The 24,658-nt window shown below is 40.6% G+C and overlaps 1 protein-coding gene across 2 annotated transcripts in view; it reads right to left on the reverse strand.

Annotated features, from left to right (window-relative positions):
* Positions 1-250: 250 nt before the first annotated feature.
* LOC126100963 (uncharacterized) overlaps positions 251-24,658 on the reverse strand; it is a 69,735-nt gene continuing 45,327 nt past the window's right edge. Inside the window, exon 4 of one of the 2 annotated variants that reach the window (XM_049911624.1) lies at positions 251-1,067. In XM_049911624.1, coding sequence (XP_049767581.1) covers positions 885-1,067 — 183 coding nt within the window. In that variant the 3' untranslated portion in view covers positions 251-884. Of the gene's footprint in view, positions 1,068-11,449; positions 11,507-24,658 lie in introns of those variants that run through there. The other variant, XM_049911625.1, reaches the window with a different exon arrangement.

Here is a 24,658-nt window from a genome sequence, read left to right on the forward strand (position 1 = left end):
CCTGTGCCCTTTTGTTATTTACATACCTTACTTATTACCTATGTATCTATCTATGGCTCAATGAATCATTGTGCAGTGTGGGGATATTGAACTCATTACAATAGTTCATTTCATTTTTATGTACCTTCAGCAGAAATGAAAACTACAAGTCTCATTTAGCTGAGCTGAAAATACCATTTTTCTTCAGTATCCAGTATTATTTGTAAATAATAAAGAAGTGTATGGTAAAATACAAATTATAACAGAAGAAATATTTAATATTCAACAGCAAACCTATGGTGGCAGTGCTAGAGTCACACTATATCCTTGGCTACTGCACACTGACTGTATCTTCACATAATTTGACCAATACTGTTTACAGTTCTCTCTTCCTAATCTTATTAAAAATTTACTTGGTTAGCATCTTTGTCTTTTGTAGCAATTCTGAAACTTTGGGTACTTAATACAACAGTTCAGCCTAATAATAATATTAACATTGCACTGAAATACCAATATGTGAACATGACATTCTACATGTGAAAACAATTTTTTTCTGTCATCAGGGATGGCATTCATATTCTCTCTCTTGCACTGTAGATTATTCATTGTTGTTACTTGGTAGTTATAAATGAGTCTCATAACTGTATTATTCAGATATTTTTACAGCCATGCAAGAGTAAGTACACTTACATCTACAAACTTATTTGGTATTTCAGAAATGAAGGCTGGTAATACCAAAATTATGAAGATTTGGGGCCCTATAAGACTAATACAAAGTATGACATAACAGTCTCATCATCCCAGCTGACATTATTATAAATATACATTTTCAATACAGACTATCACATATTCAGTAGATACTTTCAAATTTTCAGTACATTCAGTACAATTTCACAGGTGGAAATTCAATCTATAGGGATGTAGTTACGTCGGTAACACAAGGAAATGAAAATATCACCTAAAAAAAGAATGCCTTCAACAACTGATATTATCCCAGAAGTCACTACACTAGCACTCTTACTTTCTTGCAGCAGGAATACTCCAGTGAGAGTAAACATCAGACAGCCAAATACTGAGGACAACACCAACTGAAACAAAGAGCCACTTTTAAGTGTAGTCTGGAAAAAGTACTCTGTCAAATTTATTATGCAAAATATAGTACACAGTTGTCATTTACCAAAATTTGCAACACTGTATTGAATTAATAAGTTTTGAAATGTACTGCATGGCATTTCTAACAGATATGTTACTAAAGTACTTCACTTGTCATGGCTGAATCAAATAAAGATGGCACCCACAGTTGATGCAAGGGACCTGTGTAAGTGGGTAGGAACAGGACTGGCTTACATCAGAAGCTACCAGTGGATACAGGAAGTACTTTCTCTCTGGCTTTGGGGCAGTTATCACATATCCCAGCCCAGTAGAGACACCAGTAAAACCATTGACACAGTGGAAAGGCAGAGACAGTGTAGCATTGGTGAACTGATTGTTACATGACCAGGCCACACCTTTATTGGGGCTTACATGATGGGGACAGATGCCCTGGCAAAATAGAGGTGAGCAAAGCTCATATAAATATACTTATTTCTAGACATATGGATGCAGTCCAACAGCCAGCCACCAGCTTCAAGAGAAGGTCTATGCCAGTCCTTGAGTCAACATGAGTCAACAAGCTGCAACCACTGGACTTTGCCACTACTAGCCACTGGCCTACTACCCGTGTTAGATTTGAGGCCATTAACTTGGTGAGTGCCTCAACGATACAGATGATTGACTGATCTGGCATTGTAACACTAACCAAAATGGCCTTGCTGTGCTGGTACTGCAAACGGCTGAAAGCAAGGGGAAACTACAGCTGTAATTTTTCCCGAGGGCATGCAGCTTTACTGTATGGTTAAATGATGATGGCATCCTCTTGGGTGAAATATTCCGGAGGTAAAATAGTCCCCCATTCGCATCTCCGGGCGGGGACTACTCAAGAGGACGTCATTATCAGGAGAAAGAAAACTGGCATTATATGGATCGGAGTGTGGAATGTCAGATCCCTTAATCGGGCAGGTAAGTTAGAAAATTTAAAATGGGAAATGGATAGGTTAAAGTTTGATATAGTGGGAATTAGAGAAGTTCAGTGGCAGGAGGAACAAGACTTTTGCTCAGGTGAATACTGGGTTATAAATACAAAATCAAATAGGGGTAATGCAGGTGTAGGTTTAATAATGAATAAAAAAATAGGAGTATGGGTAAGCTACTACAAACAGCATAGTGAACACATTATTGTGGCCAAGATAGATATGAAGCCCACACCTACTACAGTACTACAAGTTTATATGCCAACAAGCTCCACAGATGATGAAGAGATTGATGAAATGTAATATGAGATAAAAGAAATTATTCAAGTACTGAAGGGAGACGAAAATTTAATAGTCATGGGTGACTGGAATTCATCTGTAGGAAAAGGGAGAGAAGGAAACGTAGTAGGTGAATATGGATTGGGGCTAAGAAATGAAAGAGGAAGCCGCCTGGTAGAATTTTGCGCAGAGCATAACTTAATCATAGCCAACACTTTGTTCAAGAATCATGAAAGAAGGTTGTATACATGGAAGAACCCTGGAGATACTAAAAGGTATCAGATAGATTATATAATGGTAAGACAGAGATTTAGGAACGAGGTTTTAAATTGTAAGACATTTCCAGGGGCAGATGTGGACTCTGACCACAATCTATTGGTTATGAACTGTAGATTAAAACTGAAGAAACTGCAAAAAGGTGGAAATTTAAAGAGATGGGACCTGGATAAACTGAAAGAACCAGAGGTTGTACAGAGTTTCAGGGAGAGCATTAGGGAACAATTGACAGGACTGGGGAAAAGAAATACAGTAGAAGAAGAATGGGTAGCTTTGAGGGATGAAATAGTGAAGGCAGCAGAGGATCAAATAGGTAAAAAGATGAGGGCTAGTAGAAACCCTTGGGTAACAGAAGAAATATTGAATTTAATTGATGAAAGGAGAAAATATAAAAATGCAGTAAATGAAGCAGGCAAAAAGGAATACAAACGTCTCAAAAATGAGATTGGCAGGAAGTGCAAAATGGCTAAGCAGGGATGGCTAGAGGACAAATGTAAGGATGTAGAGACTTATCTCACTAGGGGTAAGATAGATACTGCTTACAGGAAAATTAAAGAGACCTTTGGAGAAAGGAGAACCACTTGCATGAATATCAAGAGCTTTGAAGGAAACCCAGTTATAAGCAAAGAAGCAAAACAGAAAGGTGGAAGGAGTATGTATAGGGTCTATACAACGGTGACGTACTTGAGGACAATATTGTGAAAATGGAACAGGAGGTAGATGAAGATGAAATGGGAAATATGATACTGCATAAAGAGTTTGACAGAGCACTGAAAGATCTGAGTCGAAACAAGGCCCCCGGAGTAGACAACAATCCATTAGAACTACTGACAGCCTTGGGAGAGCCAGCCCTGACAAAACTCTACCATCTGGTGAGCAAGATGTATGAGACCGGCGAAATAACCTCAGACTTCCATAAGAATATAATAATTCCAATCCCAAAGAAAGCAGGTGTTGACAGATGTGAAAATTACCGAACTATCAGTTTAATAAGTCACAGCTGCAAAATACTAACGCAAATTCTTTACAGACGAATGGAAAAACTCATAGAAGCCAATCTCAGGGAAGATCAGTTTGGATTCCGTAGAAATGTTGGAACACGTGAGGCAATACTGACCCTACGACTTATGTTAGAAGAAGAAACCTTTTGACAATGTTGAATGGAATACTCTCTTTCAAATTCTGAAGGTGGCAGGGGTAAAATACAGAGAGTGAAAGGCTATTTACAATTTGTACAGAAATCAGATGGCAGTTATAAGAGTCGAGGGGTATGAAAGGGAAGCAGTGGTTGGGAAGGAAGGAGACAGGGTTGTAGCCTATCCCTGATGTTATTCAATCTGTGTATTGAGCAAGCAATAAAGGAAACAAAAGAAAAGTTTGGACTAGGTTTTAAAAATCCATGGAGAAGAAATAAAAACTTTGAGGTTCGCCGATGACATTGTAATTCTGTCAGAGACAGCAAAGGACTAGGAAGAGCAGTTGAACGGAATGGACAGTGTCTTGAAAGGAGGATATAAGATGAACATCAACAAAAGCAAAACGAGGATAATGGAATGTAGCCGAACTAAGTCGGGTGATGCTGAGGGTATTAGATTAGGAAATGAGACACTTAAAGTAGTAAAGGAATTTACTATTTGGGGAGCAAAATAACTGATGATGGTCAAAGTAAAGAGGATATAAAATGTAGACTGGCAATGGCAAGGAAAGCGTTTCTGAAGAAGAAAATTTTGTTAACATCGAGTATAGATTTAAATGTCAGGAAGTCGTTTCTGAAAGTATTTGTATGGAGTGTAGCCATGTATGGAAGTGAAACGTAGACAATAAATAGTTTAGACAAGAAGGGATTAGAAGCTTTTGAAATGTGGTGCTACAGAAGAATGCTGAAGATTAGATGGGTAGATCACATAACTAATGAGGAGGTATTGAATAGAATTGGGGAGAAGAGGAGCTTGTGGCACAACTTGACTAGAAGAAGGGATCGGTTGGTAGGACATATTCTGAGACATCAAGGGATCACCAATTTAGTATTGGAGGGCAGTGTGGAGGGTAAAAATCATAGAGGGAGACCAAGAGATGACTACACTAAGTAGATTCAGAAGGATGTAGGCCGCAGTAGGTACTGGAAGATGAAGAAGCTTACACAGGATAGAGTAGCATGGAGAGCTGCATCAATCCAGTCTCAGGACTGAAGACCACAACAACAACAACAACAACTTGGTGCCCTCCAACTGGTGATCTACCTGTGGGCCTACTTTATCACTGTAAAATGTATACTTTTACAGCTGAAATTTCACAGTTAGTAAAATATTTCAGGCTGTTATACTGTGGTAAAATTGATTTCACCTTAAAACCCAATGTTTTATCCCCATCTGCAGAGGGGATTTTCAAGGTAAATCTTAGCTACTTTGAATGTCCAATCCACACCCTCGCTCAGACCTGACTACAGCAAAATTCTGCTTCTGTGTGCTTCAGTGTAGTGGCATAACATCACATGTTTTGAATGCGAGAGTGCAATTGACTGTTGATGACTGCCGTCATCTCCTGTTGCTTCTCCTCATGATTGAAGACTGGTACACAACTTCTTCTTCAGCACTGGAATCTGGATGTCATGGATGTCATTCAGTTTCACACCCTCCCCCTTCCTATTAAAATATGTGGAGTGTTTTACAATTTTTGTGGTCTCTCTGTATAATCTTTCATGTATCCACTTGTGGCTGCCAGTACTTGAGTCCTGTCAAAATGAATGTGGTAGTCTCCTGGCTGCAAAGCATGTTCCACAACAGCTTATCTGTCAGTCTCCCTCTTTGGCAACTGCCCTTGTGCTCTTGTAGTCATTTTTTGACCATTCTTTTTGTAGTACCCACATACACCTCCCCACAATTCACAGAATCCTACAAATTACTGCTTTTTCCAGCAGTTTGTGACACCCTTGGCCAATTTTAAGTGATCTTGTACATCCAGGTGAGTTTGAATATTACCACAATGTTCCACTTTTTCACGATTTTTTCTTTGAGGTCAGTAATGTCCTTAATGAAAGGCTGGAAAACTTTCAACTTCACCAGCACCTGACCATAAAATAAATCAATGTCATGTGACTAGGGCCTCCTGTCAGGCAGACTGTTCGCTGGGTGCAAGTCTTTCAAATTGACACCCCTTCCTCCAACCCAGCCGGTAACTGAACCAGCCCTTAGTATTGACATTCTGTCATGCTGACCTCTCAGCTACTGGGGGCAGACACTTGACTGTCACTATAATTTATGCACGGTGGTCTTAATGCTCTTTTCACCTCAGTGGATGAATAACCATTCTTGAGCAATGCATTTGTGAGATGTTTTAATTCTACATCAAGCAGCTCTGGTTCACAGATTTTCCTTCCTCCATCTACCAATGCCTTTATGATGCCTCACTTTTGTTTTGTGTGGTGGTTCAAATACTGGTGTAGGTAATGGCCTGTGGGGTGGGTTTTCGATAAACTGCTTGGCCCAAGTTACCATCTTCTTTCTTGAAAACTAGCATATCAAGAAAATTCAATCTTCCACTTGCCTCCTCCTCCATTGTAAAATGAATGTTCAGATCAATCCTACTCAGATGTTTGTGAAAATGATCCAGTTCCTCTCTGCCAAGCTGCCACAAAACAAACATATCATCCACATACTGGGACCAAATATTCGGTTTCTTGTTTCCAGTTGTCTACTTGTTACTGCCAGTCTCCTACGCTAGCTGCAGTTCAAACCCAGGGCTGGGCAGCTACTCAGCCACCTTCATCTGTGCAGTCACTCTATGTCACTGCCTGCCTCTGCTTGCAGGGGTAGGCTGCTGTTGTGAACTGTTTCATCCACAATGGGTCTTCAGCATGGTTCCACACACTTTGGTGCACCCTACTCTGAGCTTTAGTTGCTGAGAGAAAGAGGGTAGGTCCTCGTACAGTTTAACTACTAATTCATTAGATTCAACTGCCACCACTTTGCTTACCATTTCATTTGTAGATGACCTAGTGGCAACCAAAAGGCTAGGTATCTGAATAGACTAAGAGTTATTATGGATGACTTAATGAGGGAAGCAAAGGCGTTAGTGAGGCATCATAGAAGTTTGATGAATGCAATTACATTTGAGTAACTAAGGGAGGATCTTGTGCAAAACTACAAGAAGCAAAATAGCTTAAGATCCTCTCATGAACAGCTAAGTGGCATATTGCAGAGGCATAATGAGTCACTAGAAAATTTTGCTGAGAGAATAAAGAAAATCAATGTGAACACACATGAGCTGACAGAGAGTAATGAAACAAAGGAAGTTATTTTCAAGGAGTGGGAACATAGGGCACTGGATGCTTTCCTAAGGGGACTACAACCCAATATGTCAAGGAGGGTAAAGGCTCGAACTCCAAATGTCCTTACTTCCACCATCAGGATAGCAACAGAGCTTGGAAAGACAGACATAGCAACAATGGCAGGGAATAAAAGAGGTTTCTTATCTACTGATGTAAGGTATTATAGATGTAGACAATTGGGCCAAATTCAAAGGCAATATCATCAGGCAGTGTATGAAATATAGCATAGTTGGTCACCAGGAGCAGAATTGCAGAAAGACTAAATACACAGGTGTGGAATAATCAACCATCAAACATCAACGAGAACTCAAAATGGTGACCTCCCAGTACATTAACTACCACTTTACTGGGTTACTTGCTGCAAATAATGGTTATTTAAGTAAGAATTAGTTAAGGTTCCACATGATAAACAAAGAGGAATACTAAACAAGTGGAAATGAATGGAACCATTTACTGTTAAATTACTATAAATTATTAAATTATTGCTAAGGAATTTTTCAAGAAGGGAGAATATAGTAATGGTACTTTACTAGTTTGTAAGTGATGATTCAATGGAATTATGTCCATGTGAGGAAACAAGAAAAAATCAATAAGCTAATCACAGAAAATAATGTTACATTATAAATACAGTCTATGAAACTTGTGGGTTAAGCTGAAGTAATGTAAGGAAAAAGCTGAGAGTACAGGACATATTTGTCATCTAAAAGGTATGTACCAAGTCACTGCAGAATTACCATGAACTTCAATCCAGTGGACTCTTCTGAAAAGGACAGGCATGTTGCAGCTTAACTATTTTTCTTGGCCACATGAGGGCTCACATCCAGACACTGCCACTCTGCTGACCTGGTGATCTATGGTTTGAGCCTGCATCTGTGCAGCTGCTCAACTGTTTTCGTCTGTGTGGGTAAATTCTCTCACTGTCTACCTTCACTTTTATGTACAAGAACTGCTGCTGTGAACTGTGTAATCACCACTGGGTCTTAGGCATGATTACATATGCTCTGGTGCACCCTGCCCAGAGTTGTGAGGTCACACCTAGTCAATGTGCATTCCAACACAGGATGCCATATGCTCCTTCTATCAGTGCCCTTGCTGACTCTCTTACTTACCCTGCCAAGCGATGCCACACACTGTTGGTGACAACATGCTGCTTGCCTACCACAGTGTCTCCTTACCAGCTGTGTGCTGTCTGTACCTTGGCAGTGCTGTCCTCTGACCAACTGTTGTAGTCTGTTTAGCAATAAAATGAATGTTTAATAATACTATTTCATTATGATATGTCAGACAACAAGCAGCCTTCTACTTGCTGCTCCACTGCAACCCCATCAGAACTACTGGTATCCTGACCACTGACAACCAAGTTCCACCTCCAACAATGGAGATTGTCCTCTCCTGGCTTCCATAGATAGCTCCTACTGGATAGTATGACGTGACACAGAGTTTCAGGTAGGTTACTAGGGAGTGCTAATGTTTTGAGTAAATATGAAGAAATATCAATAGTAAAAATGTGAAATACATATAAAACAAGAGCTCTTGCATTGTGAGTCAACATTGTTCAATTAAAACAGATCCATTTTGTGTGAAAAGTAAATGAACATTTCTTACACAGGTAATTATAACTCTGTAATGTGAAGTTACTTATTGCAAAGAAATTTTATAATGTGTTTTGTAACATCAGATCATAAAATCAGAAATTTTGCAATTATCACATTAAAATTAAAAATGTAAAAGGGTGAACTGGGCCATTACTACGATGTAGTTAGTCAAAACACAACTGTAAAAACAAAGTTAATAAAATGTAACAGAAAGGAAAGAAAACTAATCAGCTGGGAAAAAAAACAACTTTGTTGAACGGTAGTAATAGAACTTTACTGAGAATATGTAAATGTTATAAGTCAGTCTTACATTAAATATTATAAAGTATTCAATTTTGTTTTTGTAATCAGATCTGCACTTTGACTTGCCTGACAAGAATGAGAACCTAAAACACAACTTTACATTATTCAAATTATACCCCACAATGCAAGTGTAACAATTACACCATCAAATTCATGAATGATGCAAATTAAAAAAGATTTCCATAGTACGTTTGTTGTACTAGTTTCTTCCCAATTTAAGTGACAAAATTGGCAGTTGTGTAGTTTTACATACACACTTATTGTAGGGAAGATAGGGACAGTAAAAATAAAACAGAAGAAAGAAAAAATGTTCATGGAAAATTTTTGAAAACTTAACTTTAATCTGTCAGACATTGTTCCACTAGAGAGAGGTTTTCTGGTAAAAAATTAAGCTTTTGATTGCTTAATTAGCTTTCATTATTTAATTTAAAATATAAAAAATAGACCCTTTCAAATCAGCATTAAACTGATCATAGTTAAGAAAAGAAACACAATGCATATCTTCAGAAAATAAATATCGCAGAAGAACTGAACACAGGTATGACTTAAATGGGAGAAGGACGCTGTCAGCTAACACTAGCAAATGTTGCAGAGTTCATCTAAATTTTTACAGCTGTCCTCTTTAAATTTGCACAAGCGAGCATTTGCTTTCATTTGATCATACTTATGATAGCAGTTTTTTAACTTCTTCTTACATCACCTACAGTGCTGATAAAGGATGATGAAAAACAAAACTCTTTATTGTACACTGTTCTGTCAGATTTCAATAAAAAAAAGCCTGTTATTGTCATTGCAACTGAATAAATCACAAATACGAGTTACAATCTTGAAGTTTGTTGGTATTTCTGAGTTATCTATACACATAAATGAGTGGTAACCAAAATAACTGATGATGGTTGAAGTAGAGAGGATATAAAATGTAGACTGGCAATGGCAAGGAAAGCATGTCTGAAGAAGAGAAATTTGTTAACATCAAGTATAGATTTAAATGTCAGGAAGTCGTTTCTGAAAGTATTTGTATGGAGTGTAGCCATGTACGGAAGTGAAACATGGATGATAAATAGTTTAGACAAGAAGGGAATAGAAGCTTTCGAAATGTAGTGCCACAGAAGAATGCTGAAGATTAAATGGGTAGATCACATAACTAATGACGAGGTATTGAATAGAAATGGAGAGAAGAGGAGCTTGTGGCACAACTTGACTAGAAAAAGGGATCAGTTGGTAGGACATGTTGTGAGGCATCGAGGCATCACCAATTTAGTATTGGAGGGCAGCGTGGAGGGTAAAAACCGTAGAGGGAGACCAAGAGATGAATACACTAAGCAGATTCAGATGGATGTAGGCTGCAGTAGGTACTGCGAGATGAAGAAGCTTGCACAGGATAGAGTAGCATGGAAAGCTGCATCAAACCAGTCTCAGGACTGAAGACCACTTCAACAACAACAACCATTTGCCATTAATTGGTTGTCCAGTCTTGTCATATTACCACAGCATTAACAAGTTACATAGATACATCACATCAAACCGCATAAAGACTATAACAAAAGTGACACTGTCTACATTACATTGTGCCCATTTTCTTAGCCATAGATTACATTTATCTCCTGTGTACTGTTAATACGTACATGTTGCCATATGTAGAGGAAAAGTGTTAGGTACTGGACTTCTACGTAGGCCAGGGCTACCAGAATAGCTTTCCTCACCGTGTGCTGCATATTTCTGGAGTGCTTTCTGTGATACCTCCTTCTCTAACTCATAAGTTTTGTCATCACCAAGCCGAACCTTCTATAGTTGTAAAAATTAGTTTCTGATTTTGAGGGTTATCTGCAAATTAATAGTTACAACAAATCCACATAGATTTATGTATAGTTTTTCTTTTAATAATTTCTGATACAGTTTTAGTAACCCATTCTGATAATTAGGTGTTGCATGCAATACACAACAGTAGTTCACATTTCCTTCATAACCACATGTCAGTAACACATTTTGTATTGCATGTATTCTTCACTCTACAAAATAAAGAAATAAACAAATTTCATTTTAGTTACGTAGACATTTTTGGATCACCTGCAAATATCTACTTCCATTTTTCTGCATATTATACTCTTTCATTGTGCAACAGGGATGAAAGCCATCAATTATATCTGTACAGTTTTCCTTTATGGTATTTTTATAGTCAAGAGCGTCCTGTTACTCTATATGATGAACAAAATATACTGGTTGTCTTGATAACATTCACATATATTGCTGTTCATAGTGAATCACATTAAAATGTTTCAACTTCACTTTTATTGTATCAGGAGACTTATTTAGCAGCTTCATGACAATTTTTCACTAGACTGATTGAATGCTTAATCACTGGAGGAGAGTAATTCCATGCTTAATCACAGAATGAGAGTTGATTGATTATCTATAATAATTACACTATATAAACAGTATGTCAGCAGAATACCTCTTGTCCTGTTAGGAAATTAGTCAATGCGTTTTTAAATTTCTGATAACTTCTTGTCCATCAGCAATGAATGACATAGTTCTGTGTCATGTAGTTATTAATATTTCATACCTTTACTTTAGCTTTTGAAATCAGCAGGTTAATGAAACTTTTGAAAATAGGTGTACATTTTCAGAATGGTTTATTCTTTCTTGTGTGTTTACTGGTCCAATAATCCACCCATACGCTGCCAAAAAGGAAAATTGTGTATAGGCCTGAACTGTTTATAAAAAAGTATGAAACAGCAAGCATATTTTGCATGAAATTAAATCTTCATAGCAATGGAGAACAGTATATATTAATATTTTTTGTTGGCAAATGAATATGCAATACCATATACAGATGATTGGTTGGTTTGGGGGATTAAAGGGACCAGTCTGCTACGGTCATCGGTCCCTTTTTCCAAAACTTAAAAATAACCACACGGAATAAAAGCGAACAAGGAAAAGATGACAGACAACACAGGACAAGAGAAACTTAGACAAAGACCAGACAAAACAAATTAAAATCACACAGAGTGTGACGGTGGTTGGCCAACCATAGAGAAAAAAAGGAAAAGCCAACCACCGAGAAACACACTATAAAATCAGACTAAAATTGGAGCCCATAGGCCAGAATCAACACAGAAAGATAAGCACTTAGATTAGTTGATAAAAACCCCCTGCCCGAATAAAATGCAAAACTAAGCCTGCCATGGCAGGGTCATCAGTTAAAAGGGCAGGGAGCGTATCAGGCAGCGCACATGTCTGCCTGAGAACAGCTAGAAGTGGTCAGGACAATGAAATGTGCACCACCATCGAAACTGCCCCACAGCTGGAGTTGGCGCCCCAGCTGGTGTGGCTCAAGCATCGCAGAGCATTTAGATGCCGCCAACACATCTGTTTAAGCTGCCGAATATGAGGCAGCCAAGTCAACCGGGCATCAAAAACCACTCCCAAAAACCTATGTGTCTCCACCACAGCAAGAAGTTCATTGGCAAGGTAAAGCCATGGTTCAGGGTGCACTGTTTGTCGCCAGCAGAAATGCATAATGCAGGTCTTAGCAGCCGAAAACTGGAAGCCCTATGCTACAGCCCAAGACTGCACCTTGCGGATAGCGCCCTGTGGCTGACATTCAGCATCTGTAATGCCAATAGAGCTATAGTAAAGGCAGAAGTCGTCAGCTCCGATGTTCCATCCGCTCTTTAATGGAGTGGAAGGCCAGTGGGTAATTTGCAGAAGCGGAACTCAGAGCAAAATGCTCTGCCAAGCGGTTTGCAATTGTGTCGGAGTCAGTACAAACTGCTCCATTCAGTGAGAGTGCAAGGATGCTGGCAGGGGTCCAATAACCATAGAGGCTACTAATCTTGGCCCAGACCTGCGATGGAGAGACATGGAGGCCAATGGTGGAGACATACTGCTCCCAGCATTCCTGCTTGTGTTGGCGGATAAGGTGGCGGGCCCGTGCTCACAGCCGTTTGAAGGCAATGAGGTATTCTATGGAGGGATGTCGCTTGTGACGCTGGAGCACCTGCTGGCGATCTTTAATCACTTCAGCGATCTCAGGTGACCACCAAGGCACAGTTTGCCGCCGACAGGACCCAGAAGAACGGAGAATGGCAGATTCTGTGGCAGGAACGATGCCGGTGGTGACCGAGTGAACCACCGCATCAACGGCTTCATTAGAAAGAGGCGCAATAGTGGCCATGGAGGAGAACTAGTCCCAGTCAGCCTTATTCATAGCCCATCGCCAAGGGTGCCCAGGAGAGTGACGCTGTGGCAGTGACAGAAAGATCGGAAAGTGGTCACTACCACACAGGTCATCATGCACACTCCATTGGACAGAAGGTAAGAAGCTAGGGCTGCAGATCAAAAGGTCGATGGCGGAGTACATGCCATGCACCACACTGAAATGTGTGAAGGCGCCATCATTTAAAATCGAAAGGTCTAGCTGTGTCAATACATTCTCAGCGGTGGCGCCTCGACCTGTTGCCACTGACCCACCCCATAGAGGGTTATGGGCATTGAAGTCGCCCAGTAACAGGAAAGGCGCCGGCAATTGCGCTATCAGTGCAGCCAGGACATGCAGCGAGACATCACCATCTGGTGGAAGATAAAGACTGCAGACGGTAGCAGCGTGTGGCGTCCACACCCAAACAGCGACAGCCTCTAAAGGTGTTTGCAGAGGGACAGACTCGCTATGAAGGGAGTGAAGGACATAGATGCAGATGCCACCAGATACTCTTTCATAAGCGGCCCGGTTCCTGTAATAACCCCAATAGCCACGGAGGGCGGGGGTTTGCATTGCCAGAAACCAAGTTTCTTGTAGAGCAATACAGAGGATAGGGTGAAGGCTGATAAGTTGTCGGAGCTCAGCTAGATGGTGGAAAAAACCGCTGCAGTTCCACTGGAGGATGGTATTGTTCTTGGTTGAGAAAGGCTTGAAGGGACTGGGGAGGCAGTTTATGCCACTGGATCACTTGCTGCCACCGATTCAATACCCGTGCAAGTGACACCCATTGCATCCGAGGGTCCAGTGACATCCAGGTCTTCAGCAGACACCAGAATCTCAACCTCATCCTCAGACGTGGAGCTTGTAGGAAGTGGTGGGACAGGTGCCACCGCACTGTCATGATTCTTAAGAACCTTTTTCTTCTTCTGTTTCTCTCACTGTGCTTTCGGTTGTTCACGCTGGGAGGTCTTCCCTGGGTCAGTCTCAGGGACGGATGGCGACCGTGAGGCCCTACGACCAGTGACTGGTGGGTGTTTCAGCCACTTGCGGGTATCTGTGTTTCCACTGGTCGGAACTTGCAAAGCGAGGTCCCCAAGAGACCCCTTCCTGGCGAGAGAAGCCGAAGAAGTCTGACGCTTCTCCGCCTGGGAAGGGGGAACAGATGTCCCCGATGGTTGGGGCGGTGTTGCTCCTGAAGGACATGGAGCAGGAGAAACAGGGAGTGAAGTGCCCCCCACCATCAAGGGGGCAGGTGTGGTCCTCTGAGAGCTGCCTGGATGTGTTGCAGCTGACGTAACTGTACCAGGAGTGACTGTGGCGGCATAAGAAGACGTCATGTGCACGGGATGAAGCCAGTCAAATTTCTGTTTAGCCTTCGTGTAGGTCAGTCGGTCCAGGGTCTTGATTTCCATTATTTTCCCTTCCTTCAGCAGAATCGGACAGTCCGGCGAGCAAGGGGGATGGTGCTCTCCACAGCTGACACAGATGGGAGGTGGGGCACAGGGAGTATCAGGATGGGATGGTTGACCACAATCGCGACATACGAGGCTGGAAGCACAGCGTGAAGACATATGGTTGAACTTCCAACACTTGAAGCACCGCATCGGGGGAGGGATATATGGCTTTCCATCACACCGGTAGACGATCACCTTGACCTTCTCAGGTAATGTGTCACCCTTGAAGGCCAAGATGAAGGCACTGGTGGCAACTTGATGATCCCTCGGACCCAGGTTTACGCACCGGACAAAAACACATTAGCTTTAAAATGAGCCCTCGGACGCTTAGAGACTGCTGGTGGCTGGCCACCAGCAACAGATGATGTGCCATGCTTCATTGTGTGTCATGCACCCTGATGCCACCTGCTCCGACCAAGGGCCCTCCCCATGGGCGCCACCCAACCACAGCAAGGGCCACCTGGCAGGATGGCCATTGCCGGGAGTCCTGATGCCACAGGGAGATGGGCATCTACTCCTTGGCATACATGGGGAGTTAATGGTGCAGGCATCAGTAGAGCAATCCCTGTGTTGTCAGGGGGCTACAACCAACAGGATACATGGCGTCCCCACCACAACGGACTGGCTACCGTGCTGGATTTTAGGTGACATGTAGTCCATGGTCACCGTCAGTGCAGAAAGTGGCACTGCACATTGCATGGTGGAAAGTTCATGCAGGAATGTAGCCATGCCCAAGATATGCAGGGCAGGCAGGACTGCAATGCAACGACGAAGAAGCTGACAAAAGTTCTCAATGCAAGATGGACACAATGCACCAAGTAAGGCACCCTTCCCCAATCGGCTCACTCTTCGGAAAAATTTTGAGATTCAGAGGTCAAACCGGACAGGGGACCATCACATAAGGCCAAAACGTTTGAGACTCTTTTTAGTCGCCTCTTACAACAGGCAGGAATACCACGGGCCTACTCTTACCCCCGAACCTGCAGGGGGGATACAGATGATAATTTATTATTTTTGTATACTGATGCAAGCTATGCTTTATTTTAACTTTTGTATACTCCAAAAATCATCACAGCACTTCGAACCACCAGTCTATTATTTATCAACATTGTACTTTGTCATCAATATCAGGAAGAAGAACAGAATGCTTGGATAATTCACTACTGGTAGTTAATCATCATTTACTGTAGGTGAGTTATCATATATGTAATTAATTTGATGAAAATCATTCTTTTTTTAAATCAGATTTAAATCAGATTTATCATTAAAATAATTTGACCTCACTATTTGTCCTCGCCAGTATGTCCACGATATCTTCCTTAAATGAGTTGATGAGAAAAACATTCTGATGCTAGCATTGATGAACAGTAAGACAGAAACTCAAGCTCAATACAGAAAAATGAAGTCAGAAGAGACAAAGTACATGAAGACAAATAAGCAGTCAGAGGTGAAAATCTACTGAAAATGGGCCTTTAAATCTGCTGTGTGCTTCAACTCATCAACAGCATCCCAAGTACCTGAGTGGTGGCAGACTATCCTTGTCATTAGCACTCAATAGATGGCAATGAGGCCCAAATTAACCTATCTGTATTGCTCAAGGAAAACTCGTAGGCCCCACTTAAGCTCATCAACAGCACCACAGAAGCAGATGGACATGATAAGTTAACTTGCCAATAGCAGACGAAGAATTAACACAAAGGTCAAATATCTTCATTTAATCATAACTGATCATTTTGTATAAAATAGGCTTCCTAATATCTAGATAAAAGTAATACAATTAAATTAAAGGGTATAGCTACAACCTCAAATACTAAAATCAATATTGTTCATATAAAATGCGGCAATAAGCAATAGTCTTAAACATTTAACTTTGTAATTTAATATAACTCTTGTATATTGTAGCATGGGTTTTCTGTTATTGAGTTTCATAATCTTATTTTGCAATGGTGTGCATCAGGCAGGAGAAGAAATTTGCTGAAAACTTTGAGAACATTCACTTTGTGGGGGTTTCATGTTCTTGTTAGCTTGTGGCTCAGATGTCAATGTTAACCTTATTTCTAGTGCTGTGTTTATGAATTGTTTCCCTGGCAACCCATTCTTCAATGTTGTTCCTGGTCAAAGAGTGTGGAGAAATCAAACAATGGAGAATTCAGGAAGGCATAATGACAGTATTATGGAAAGGATAGATTACTACTCACAAAAAACACACCATTACATATTTGAGCTTTTGGTCATGAGGCCTTCTTCTAAAGTAAAAAAACACACACATTCATACAAGCAAAACTCTGACACACATGACCACAGTCTCTGGCCACTGGGACCAGTCTGCATAGGGCAAATGCACCTCATAGGAAAGCAGTCTGTCAGTGGTGGGAGTAAGGAGGAGGCTGAAGTTCAGAGGAAGGGGGATAGCAGGGTAATGGCAGAGACAGGCTAGGGCTGCTAGATGCAATCAGAAAAGGAAAGAAATATAGTGGGGGAAAAAGACTAGTGTATGTGTCAGTGGAATAGAAGGCTGTGTAGTGCTGGAGTTGGAGCGGAGATAGCAGAGGTTAAGGTCAGTTGAATTACAGGAACATAGGATACATTGCACCTAAAAACCTTTTCTGAACTGCCATCAGGCCACCACTCCATCAGTTGGCATAACATCGTACATGAACAGATAGTGGGCAGGTTGAGATCTGTGGTTTGTGATGTTCAGTGATCATGACTGATTGCCATGATAACCAGTGAAGCAGATGGATGTAGCTGCTGCATACACAGACTTTGCCTCCTATTAATTTGATGCTCTGTTGCCAAAGTGGCTGACACTGTCAGACACAGGTTTCCATTTGCAGTGTATTGTCTCCCAGAACCCTCTATACAATTTCCGATGTTTTGTGGTGTAGTATACAAGTAGTAAGAGACAGAGAATGGCAGCTTCGAAATTATGAGGACAAACTTTGGCCTATGTAGCAGCCATTGCTGTCTACTCTGCATGAGTGTGTGGCAATCAGATATATTATGTGAATAATGCCAGACATTCTGAGATGTCTTATTGAATTTAAAGACAGGAACCATGAATGCAAGGAAGTGGGGAGGAGCCATACATATAGACAATGTGGTAGGAATGAGACAACAGAATCCAAGGAATCTATGTTACCATTTATTCCATTGGTACAGGAAATTAAATACATCATACAAAGTGAGAAACATGTGAAACAAACGTTAAAAACTAAATGTTTCACTGCAACTGAGAAAGTTTTCTTCAACTGTCTAAATTAGTTCATTGGATTGCTGATACTCCCCACACCAGTGCTTTCACGATTTACAAATTAAATACAGCTATAACTGGTGCTCAAAATGCCTGTCACCAGCGTCACAGCTTGCTTGACATCTGTATATCATTGACTGTCACAGTTGCTCAAAGATACCAGACACAGTGTGAATAACCTCACATGCTGCATAGAGCCTCACCACTAGGTCTTGCGCTGATTACACTGGGAACCTGTACACAACATTTTTCAGATAGCACCATGGGAAGATGTCCTGGTAAAAGTCTGATAACCATGGTGGTCACATTACAGGGACACCTCGACCAGTTCAGCAATCCCCAAACATTTGTCCAGTCTGGGTTTTGGCAGCTTGACTAAAGTGTGTGGGTGACTCCATCATGCTGGAACCACATACATAGATGGTCAGAAAGTGGCACCTCTTCCAGTAATTCTGCCAGCACTTTCCAGATGAATGTTGTATAAATGTTAATTGTGAGTTGAGGGGAAGGCATTTAGGGGCCAATTGAGTAATCTTGGACCATGCCAGCTCATACATTGATGGTGAACTTTTCCTGATGGTATTTTTCAGGGGTAACACAGGGGCTTGCCTCAACTAGAACTTACAACTGTGGGTGTTGAATACACTCTCGTTGGTGCATCATGCCTCGTCCATCAATGCATATGCAGTGTAATATTGCTTCCTGGCAAAACTCCTCAGTAACCACTACCCAAAATCCACCTGTGTAGCAAAATCATGGCCCAGCAATGCCTATGTCTTCCAAAGATTGAATGAATGCTTTCCCTCCTCACGCAGTACCTGCCAACCTGCTGAGTGGGAGCTTTTCATTGTGTGTGCCACAGTGCAGGTGCTTGCAGAAGGGTCTGCATTGAACCTCTCTAGTATGTCTTCTGCAAATTGTGGTGTGCATATGCTTTGCAAGCAAGACCTCTGTCATGTTGATGCCCTGTGAAACCACTCATATCATCCACTTGCTTATGGATGGCTGCAAGTATGGAGTTGTGTGACTGATTCCTATTGTGATAGTGTTGCCCGTACATGCATAATACTGTGCGCCCATTGCCTCTTGCCTCACCATACATGAAATGCGTGCGTACTGGTCAGTCCAGGTGAAAGTCTCCAAGATGTGGCACACCAGTAAGTGACATACTGTGACTGAGCACTGTGCTTCTATTGCATACCTTTATCATTCCCCTCTGCCACTACCACTGTTAGTGGTCTTATAGTGTTGGTGTGACAGACATGGCAGTGTTTGAAGTCATCTAACATCCAGACTGTTCTCAAGCTCATTGCAAGACATTCCGCTTGTGGCCTGTTCATGCGCAAAGTCGTGCCTGCTACTGGAGGTGAGGCCTAGTGGAAGCTGCTGGACTCTGTAACTTCAATGCTATGTAGTGTCATTGGGTAACATTTCCGGACATGGGTTCCTATACTCATTTTGTTTATATCCTGTTAAAGTTTGTCAGTGTAAGTTTTGACATGTAATATTATACTGTGCACCATGAAAAAGCTTTTTTCTTCAGCTGAGAATATACAAAGGCTATATAGAAAGTAAGCTCTGATTGATCGCAAAATGGAAACTGCTGTGAAAATCCAATGAAGATTTGCACATATATGTTGGGCAGTGTCTGTAGTATGCCCACTGATTGGATTGCATTGGGCTTCTCAGTTCTGAGTGCAAGGTGATCTCGCAAAGATTCCTAAAAAAAAGATGTCTCTCACCAGGTATGAGAGCCTGGTGGGAGATTTCACCAGATGTCATGCAGAACACATAACATAACTGCCACATGGTTCCTTCTTTGTGACATTTCTTTGCCACACTCTGCAGGGGCAATGAAGATGCTCCTGCTGTGTTTTCAATGGGAGGTGTTTGATCACCCACAATATAGCCTTTAATTGACTCCCGCTGTGTTTCATCTTTGCTCACATGAACTGCTGGCTATGAAGACAAAGTTTTGGCCCAGACAACAAGCTGTAGATCAGCACAGAGAATTGGTGGAAAGCACAGGTGGCTGCCGTCTATGGTGAGGGTATTGGAAAGTTGGTACTACACTACTACAGATGTTGAAGTCAGAGAAGTGACTATGTAGGCAAGTGGATGGAAGGTGTAGCAAACTGCTGCAAACAAAACATTTTTGATTTTGACAGTGGTTTCCATTTCATGACTGATCAAAGCTTACTTTATGAATAGCCCTCATACATGCTTCATTTACACAAAGACCACAGCACCGTTACACATTCTTTGGATCATTTTGTTTTTAATGATACACTGACTTTCCAACTTATGTACTGCAAAAATCATTATCCTTACAACATTTTAAAGAACTGTTTCCTTGCATTCTCAGTATACACACTGATTGTCTTAAGTGAGACAATACTTCCATTTTTATGTAGTGAACTATTTTTACATTGAAATGACAAAAGTCATGAGATACCTCCTAATATCATGTTGGACCTCCTTTTGCCCAGTCCAATGCAGCAACATGTTGTGGCATGAACTCAACAAGTGAATGGAAGTTCTCTGCAGAAATACTGAGCCATGCTACTTCTATAGCTATCCATAATTATGAAAGTATTGCTGGAGCAGGATTTTTTGCATGAACTGACCTCTCAGTTATGTCCAGTAAATGATTGATGGGATTCATGTTGGGTGATCTGGGTGGAACATTTGTGGCCTGGTGGCATGGCACATTGTCACCCATAAAAACTGCATCACTGATTGGCATCAAATAGCTACCCAGTAGCTGAACATAACCATTTCCAGTCAATGATCAATTTATTTGGACCCATTCCATTCCACATAAACACAGTCCACACTATTACGGAAGCCACCAACTTGCACGGTTCCTAGTTGGCAATGTGAGTCCATGGTTTTGCAGGTCCTGCACCACATTGGATCCCTACCATCAGCTCTTACCAATTGCCACTGGGACTCATCTGACTATGTCACAGTTTTCCAGTTGTCAAGCAGGTAACTTTTTACGTACCTTTGAACAGCGTTTCATTTTCTCTTGTACATTTAATATAGGCAATGCAATAAAAGTCTTTATAGCAGCATACTTTACTCCCTTCTGTACAAGTGGTAAATTTTTCAGTTTGACATATAGATCATTTTTACCTCTAGTGTTTTAGTTATGGTATGAACAATGTGTTCCGTACTGAGCATAGTCTTTATTAACAACATTCATCAGAGAGTATATGTACTGACATGTGGTAGTCAGTATACCTAACTGTGTGAAAAGTTTTCTACATGAGGTTCATGGAGGAACCCCACACATGATTCTGTCTGCTCTCTTCTGAGCAGTTAAGATTTTTTTTGAGGCTGGTGAATTACCCCAGAAGATTATTCCATAACTCATTAATGAGTGAAAGTATCCAAAGCAAGCTGATTTTAAAATGTTGATGTCCCCAAAATGAGTAATGATTCTTAAAGCAAAAGTTGCTGATGAAAGCCTTTTTATAGTAAGGGACACATGCCGTTCCCAGTGGAGACTACTGTCAACATGAACCCCTAGGAATTTAGTGGAGTGTACTTGTCCTGTTTCCTGGTTGTCATGAGCAATTACTATATTTTATAAAGTTTTATTTTTTGTGTGAAACTGTGTAAAATAAGTTTTTTTTTTTTTTTACTGAAGGAGAATTAATTTAAAACCAAGCTGTAACTTCCCTGAGTATATCATTAACATCAGTCTCCAGAGCAGCAGTAGACTTATCATCTACTACATGCTTGTATCATCAGCAAACATTGTGAATTCACACACAATTTTTACTAATGGACACGTGTAAATCATTAAAATATATTAAAAACAGCAATGGTCCAAGGACAGACCCCTGGGGAGCTCCATGCTGTATTTTGTCCCATACAGAATTCACTTGATAAGAAGATCCTCTGTTGCAGCCATTTAGAACCACCTTTTGTTTCCTGTGTTCAAGATATGATTTTAGCCAGTTACCTATAGGCCCTTTGATTCTGTAATGATAAGCCTTCTCCAAGAGTATCTTGTGATTTACACAATCAAAGGCCTTGGAAAGATCGCAGCAGACACTAACTGGTGACTTCTTACTATTAATAGACTCCAAGACATCATTTGTGAGGGATTATATGGCACGCTCTGTGGAAACCCCTTTTTAAAAACCAAACTGTCTATGGTTAATAATACTAATAATACTATGTTTATCAAGATGTGCCACAAACCTGTTATACACTGCATTTTCAAGAACCTTTGAAAACGTTGTTAAGAGAGAGACAGGACAATAATTTTTGACATCTGTAACATCGCCAGACTTGAAAAGAGGTCCCACAATGGCATATTTCATTCTCCCTGGAACAACTCCCTCATAAAGAGATGTGTTGCAAATGTGAGCAAGTTCTACACTTACATCATTACTGCAGGCTTTCAACAGTTTACTAGAGATGTTATCTATACCTGAAGATCCTTTACTTTTCGATGAGTGAATTATTTTTTTTATTTCATTAACAGTTACGGGTGGTACATTTATATCATTAAAACTTTGTGGGAGGTTAAGTTTCAGAAATTCTGCAGCTTCCCTTAGGTCACCACTGCAACCTATTTGAGAAGTGATGGTTAGAAAGTGTGTCTGCTATCTGTTTACTAACAGTTATTTCCAAATCGTCAAGTTTTAGGACAACAGTTTTTGCATTGTCAGATGGTGCAGTACCTGTTTCACCCTTTATTATATTCCAAATCATTCTGATTTTATTATTTGAACAATTAATTTCAGATTCTATGCACATACTTTTAGATTTTTTAATGAATTTAGTTAAAATTTTACAGTATGTCCTATAATAGTCCATCTGGAGGAGGTTATTGCATCATTGTGCTCTTTGTGGTGAGAAGTAATGCATGAAATTTTGTATTCTTGGCAGTCTCTTGATACTATAGCTCTTGGAATATGGAATTCCCTAATGATTTACAAAATTGAATGTCCCATATTTCTTGCTCCAACTACCAGTTCATGTTCAAAGTCTGTTAATTCTTGTCATTCTGCCATGTTAATGTTAGAAACCTTTTTGCATGAATAACCTCAGTACAATTGAGAGCTCCACCAGTGCGCTGCCCTTTCATACCTTGTGTACCCAATACCACCAGCAGCTATATGTGTGCATACCACTACAGCTTGACATTTATCCCCTCAGTATAAATGGGCGCTGATGACCACGCTGTTTAGCGCCTGTAAACCTCAGCCACGCATGCATGCACCTCAGTATAAATACAATTTCATATTTAAAAAAATTATAGAAGAGGTATCTCAGAATCTGACTACCCACTTACTGGAATTCTCACATGATAATGTTTTGCTTGTTTCTCATTGTCAACTGCCACTAACGCAACTTGCATTTACTTGGCAAGAAAATAGGAAATGGACCACTGATTTCATTACAGCACATTTTTAATGTCACCCTCAATGCAAAAAAGAAAGAAACTCTCTAATGAAACCACTGCTTTTCCTTCATGTGAGATTACTTTCAAAACAAAAGTTTATTGTTAGCAATATCCATATATTACAGTCATCCTGCAGTCTGAGATACTTAGATATATTACATTGAAAATGCTTAAAACTTAATTCATTTTTCGTGGTTTGTTCATATACATGCCTAATACTCTGAGCACACATTGGTACTTTTGCAGCTGCCTAAAGTGTCTATGGTGAGATAGTTGACAAGATTTCTAGACTATTAGTCACATGTGAATCCATGAATTATAATTCTGGAATCAGAGAAAATGATTAATTTTTGTCTTGTGAACATACTCAACCTTATGGATAAAACTGCTTTAGTGGGCATACTCTGCAGAATGGATTATTACTGTCAATGTTGTTAGTGAAAGATACTGGAAAGTGTTAGTTCCTTACTCCTGATGTGTTCAACATCTCCCTAATAGTCAGGTGAGAAAACTTGGAAGCTCTTGGAAGAGCTTCACACTTACTTCACAAAAGTACCTCCACATATCATATTGTCAATTTATTGCATTGCCCATCAGATCTTATTTAACAGAAAACTTAGATATCACTCAAACAAACAAAATAGAATAATTAATTGGAATAGTATAATGTAAGTTAGTTGGCATTTGAGAATAAGTGAGTTGGAGTGCTTCCGCCAGCAGTTCATCAACTCAGCATTCTCACCTTCCATTTTGTAGCCACTTCCACTATACAGTGTGTTACAAAAAGGTACGGCCAAACTTTCAGGAAACATTCCTCACACACAAAGAAAGAAAATATGTTATGTGGACATGTGTCCGGAAACGCTTACTCTCCATGTTAGAGCTCATTTTATTACTTTTCTTCAAATCACATTAATCATGGAATGGAAACACACAGCAACAGAACGTACCAGTATGACTTCAAACACTTTGTTACAGGAAATGTTCAAAATGTCCTCCATTAGCGAGGATATATGCATCCACCCTCCGTCGCATGGAATCCCTGATGCGCTGATGCAGCCCTGGAGAATGGCATATTGTATCACAGCCATCCACAATAAGAGCACGAAGAGTCTCTACATTTGGTATCAGGGTTGCAGAGACAAGAGCTTTCAAATGCCCCCATAAATGAAAGTCAAGAGGGTTGACGTCAGGAGAGCGTGGAGGCCATGGAATTGGTCTGCCTCTACCAATCCATTGCTCACCGAATCTGTTGTTGAGAAGCGTAGGAACACTTCGACTGAAATGTGCAGGAGCTCCATCATGCATGAACCACATGTTGTGTCGTACTTGTAAAGGCACAGGTAGACTATCCTGTATGAAATCGTGATAACGTGCTCCATTGAGCGTAGGTGGAAGAACGTGGAGCCCAATCAAGACATCACCAACAATGCCTGCCCAAACATTCACAGAAAATCTATGTTGATGATGTGATTGCACAATTTCGTGTGGATTCTC

Source organism: Schistocerca cancellata, chromosome 9 (genome assembly GCF_023864275.1).
Source record: "Schistocerca cancellata isolate TAMUIC-IGC-003103 chromosome 9, iqSchCanc2.1, whole genome shotgun sequence".
Classification (NCBI taxonomy): Eukaryota; Metazoa; Arthropoda; class Insecta; order Orthoptera; family Acrididae; genus Schistocerca; species Schistocerca cancellata.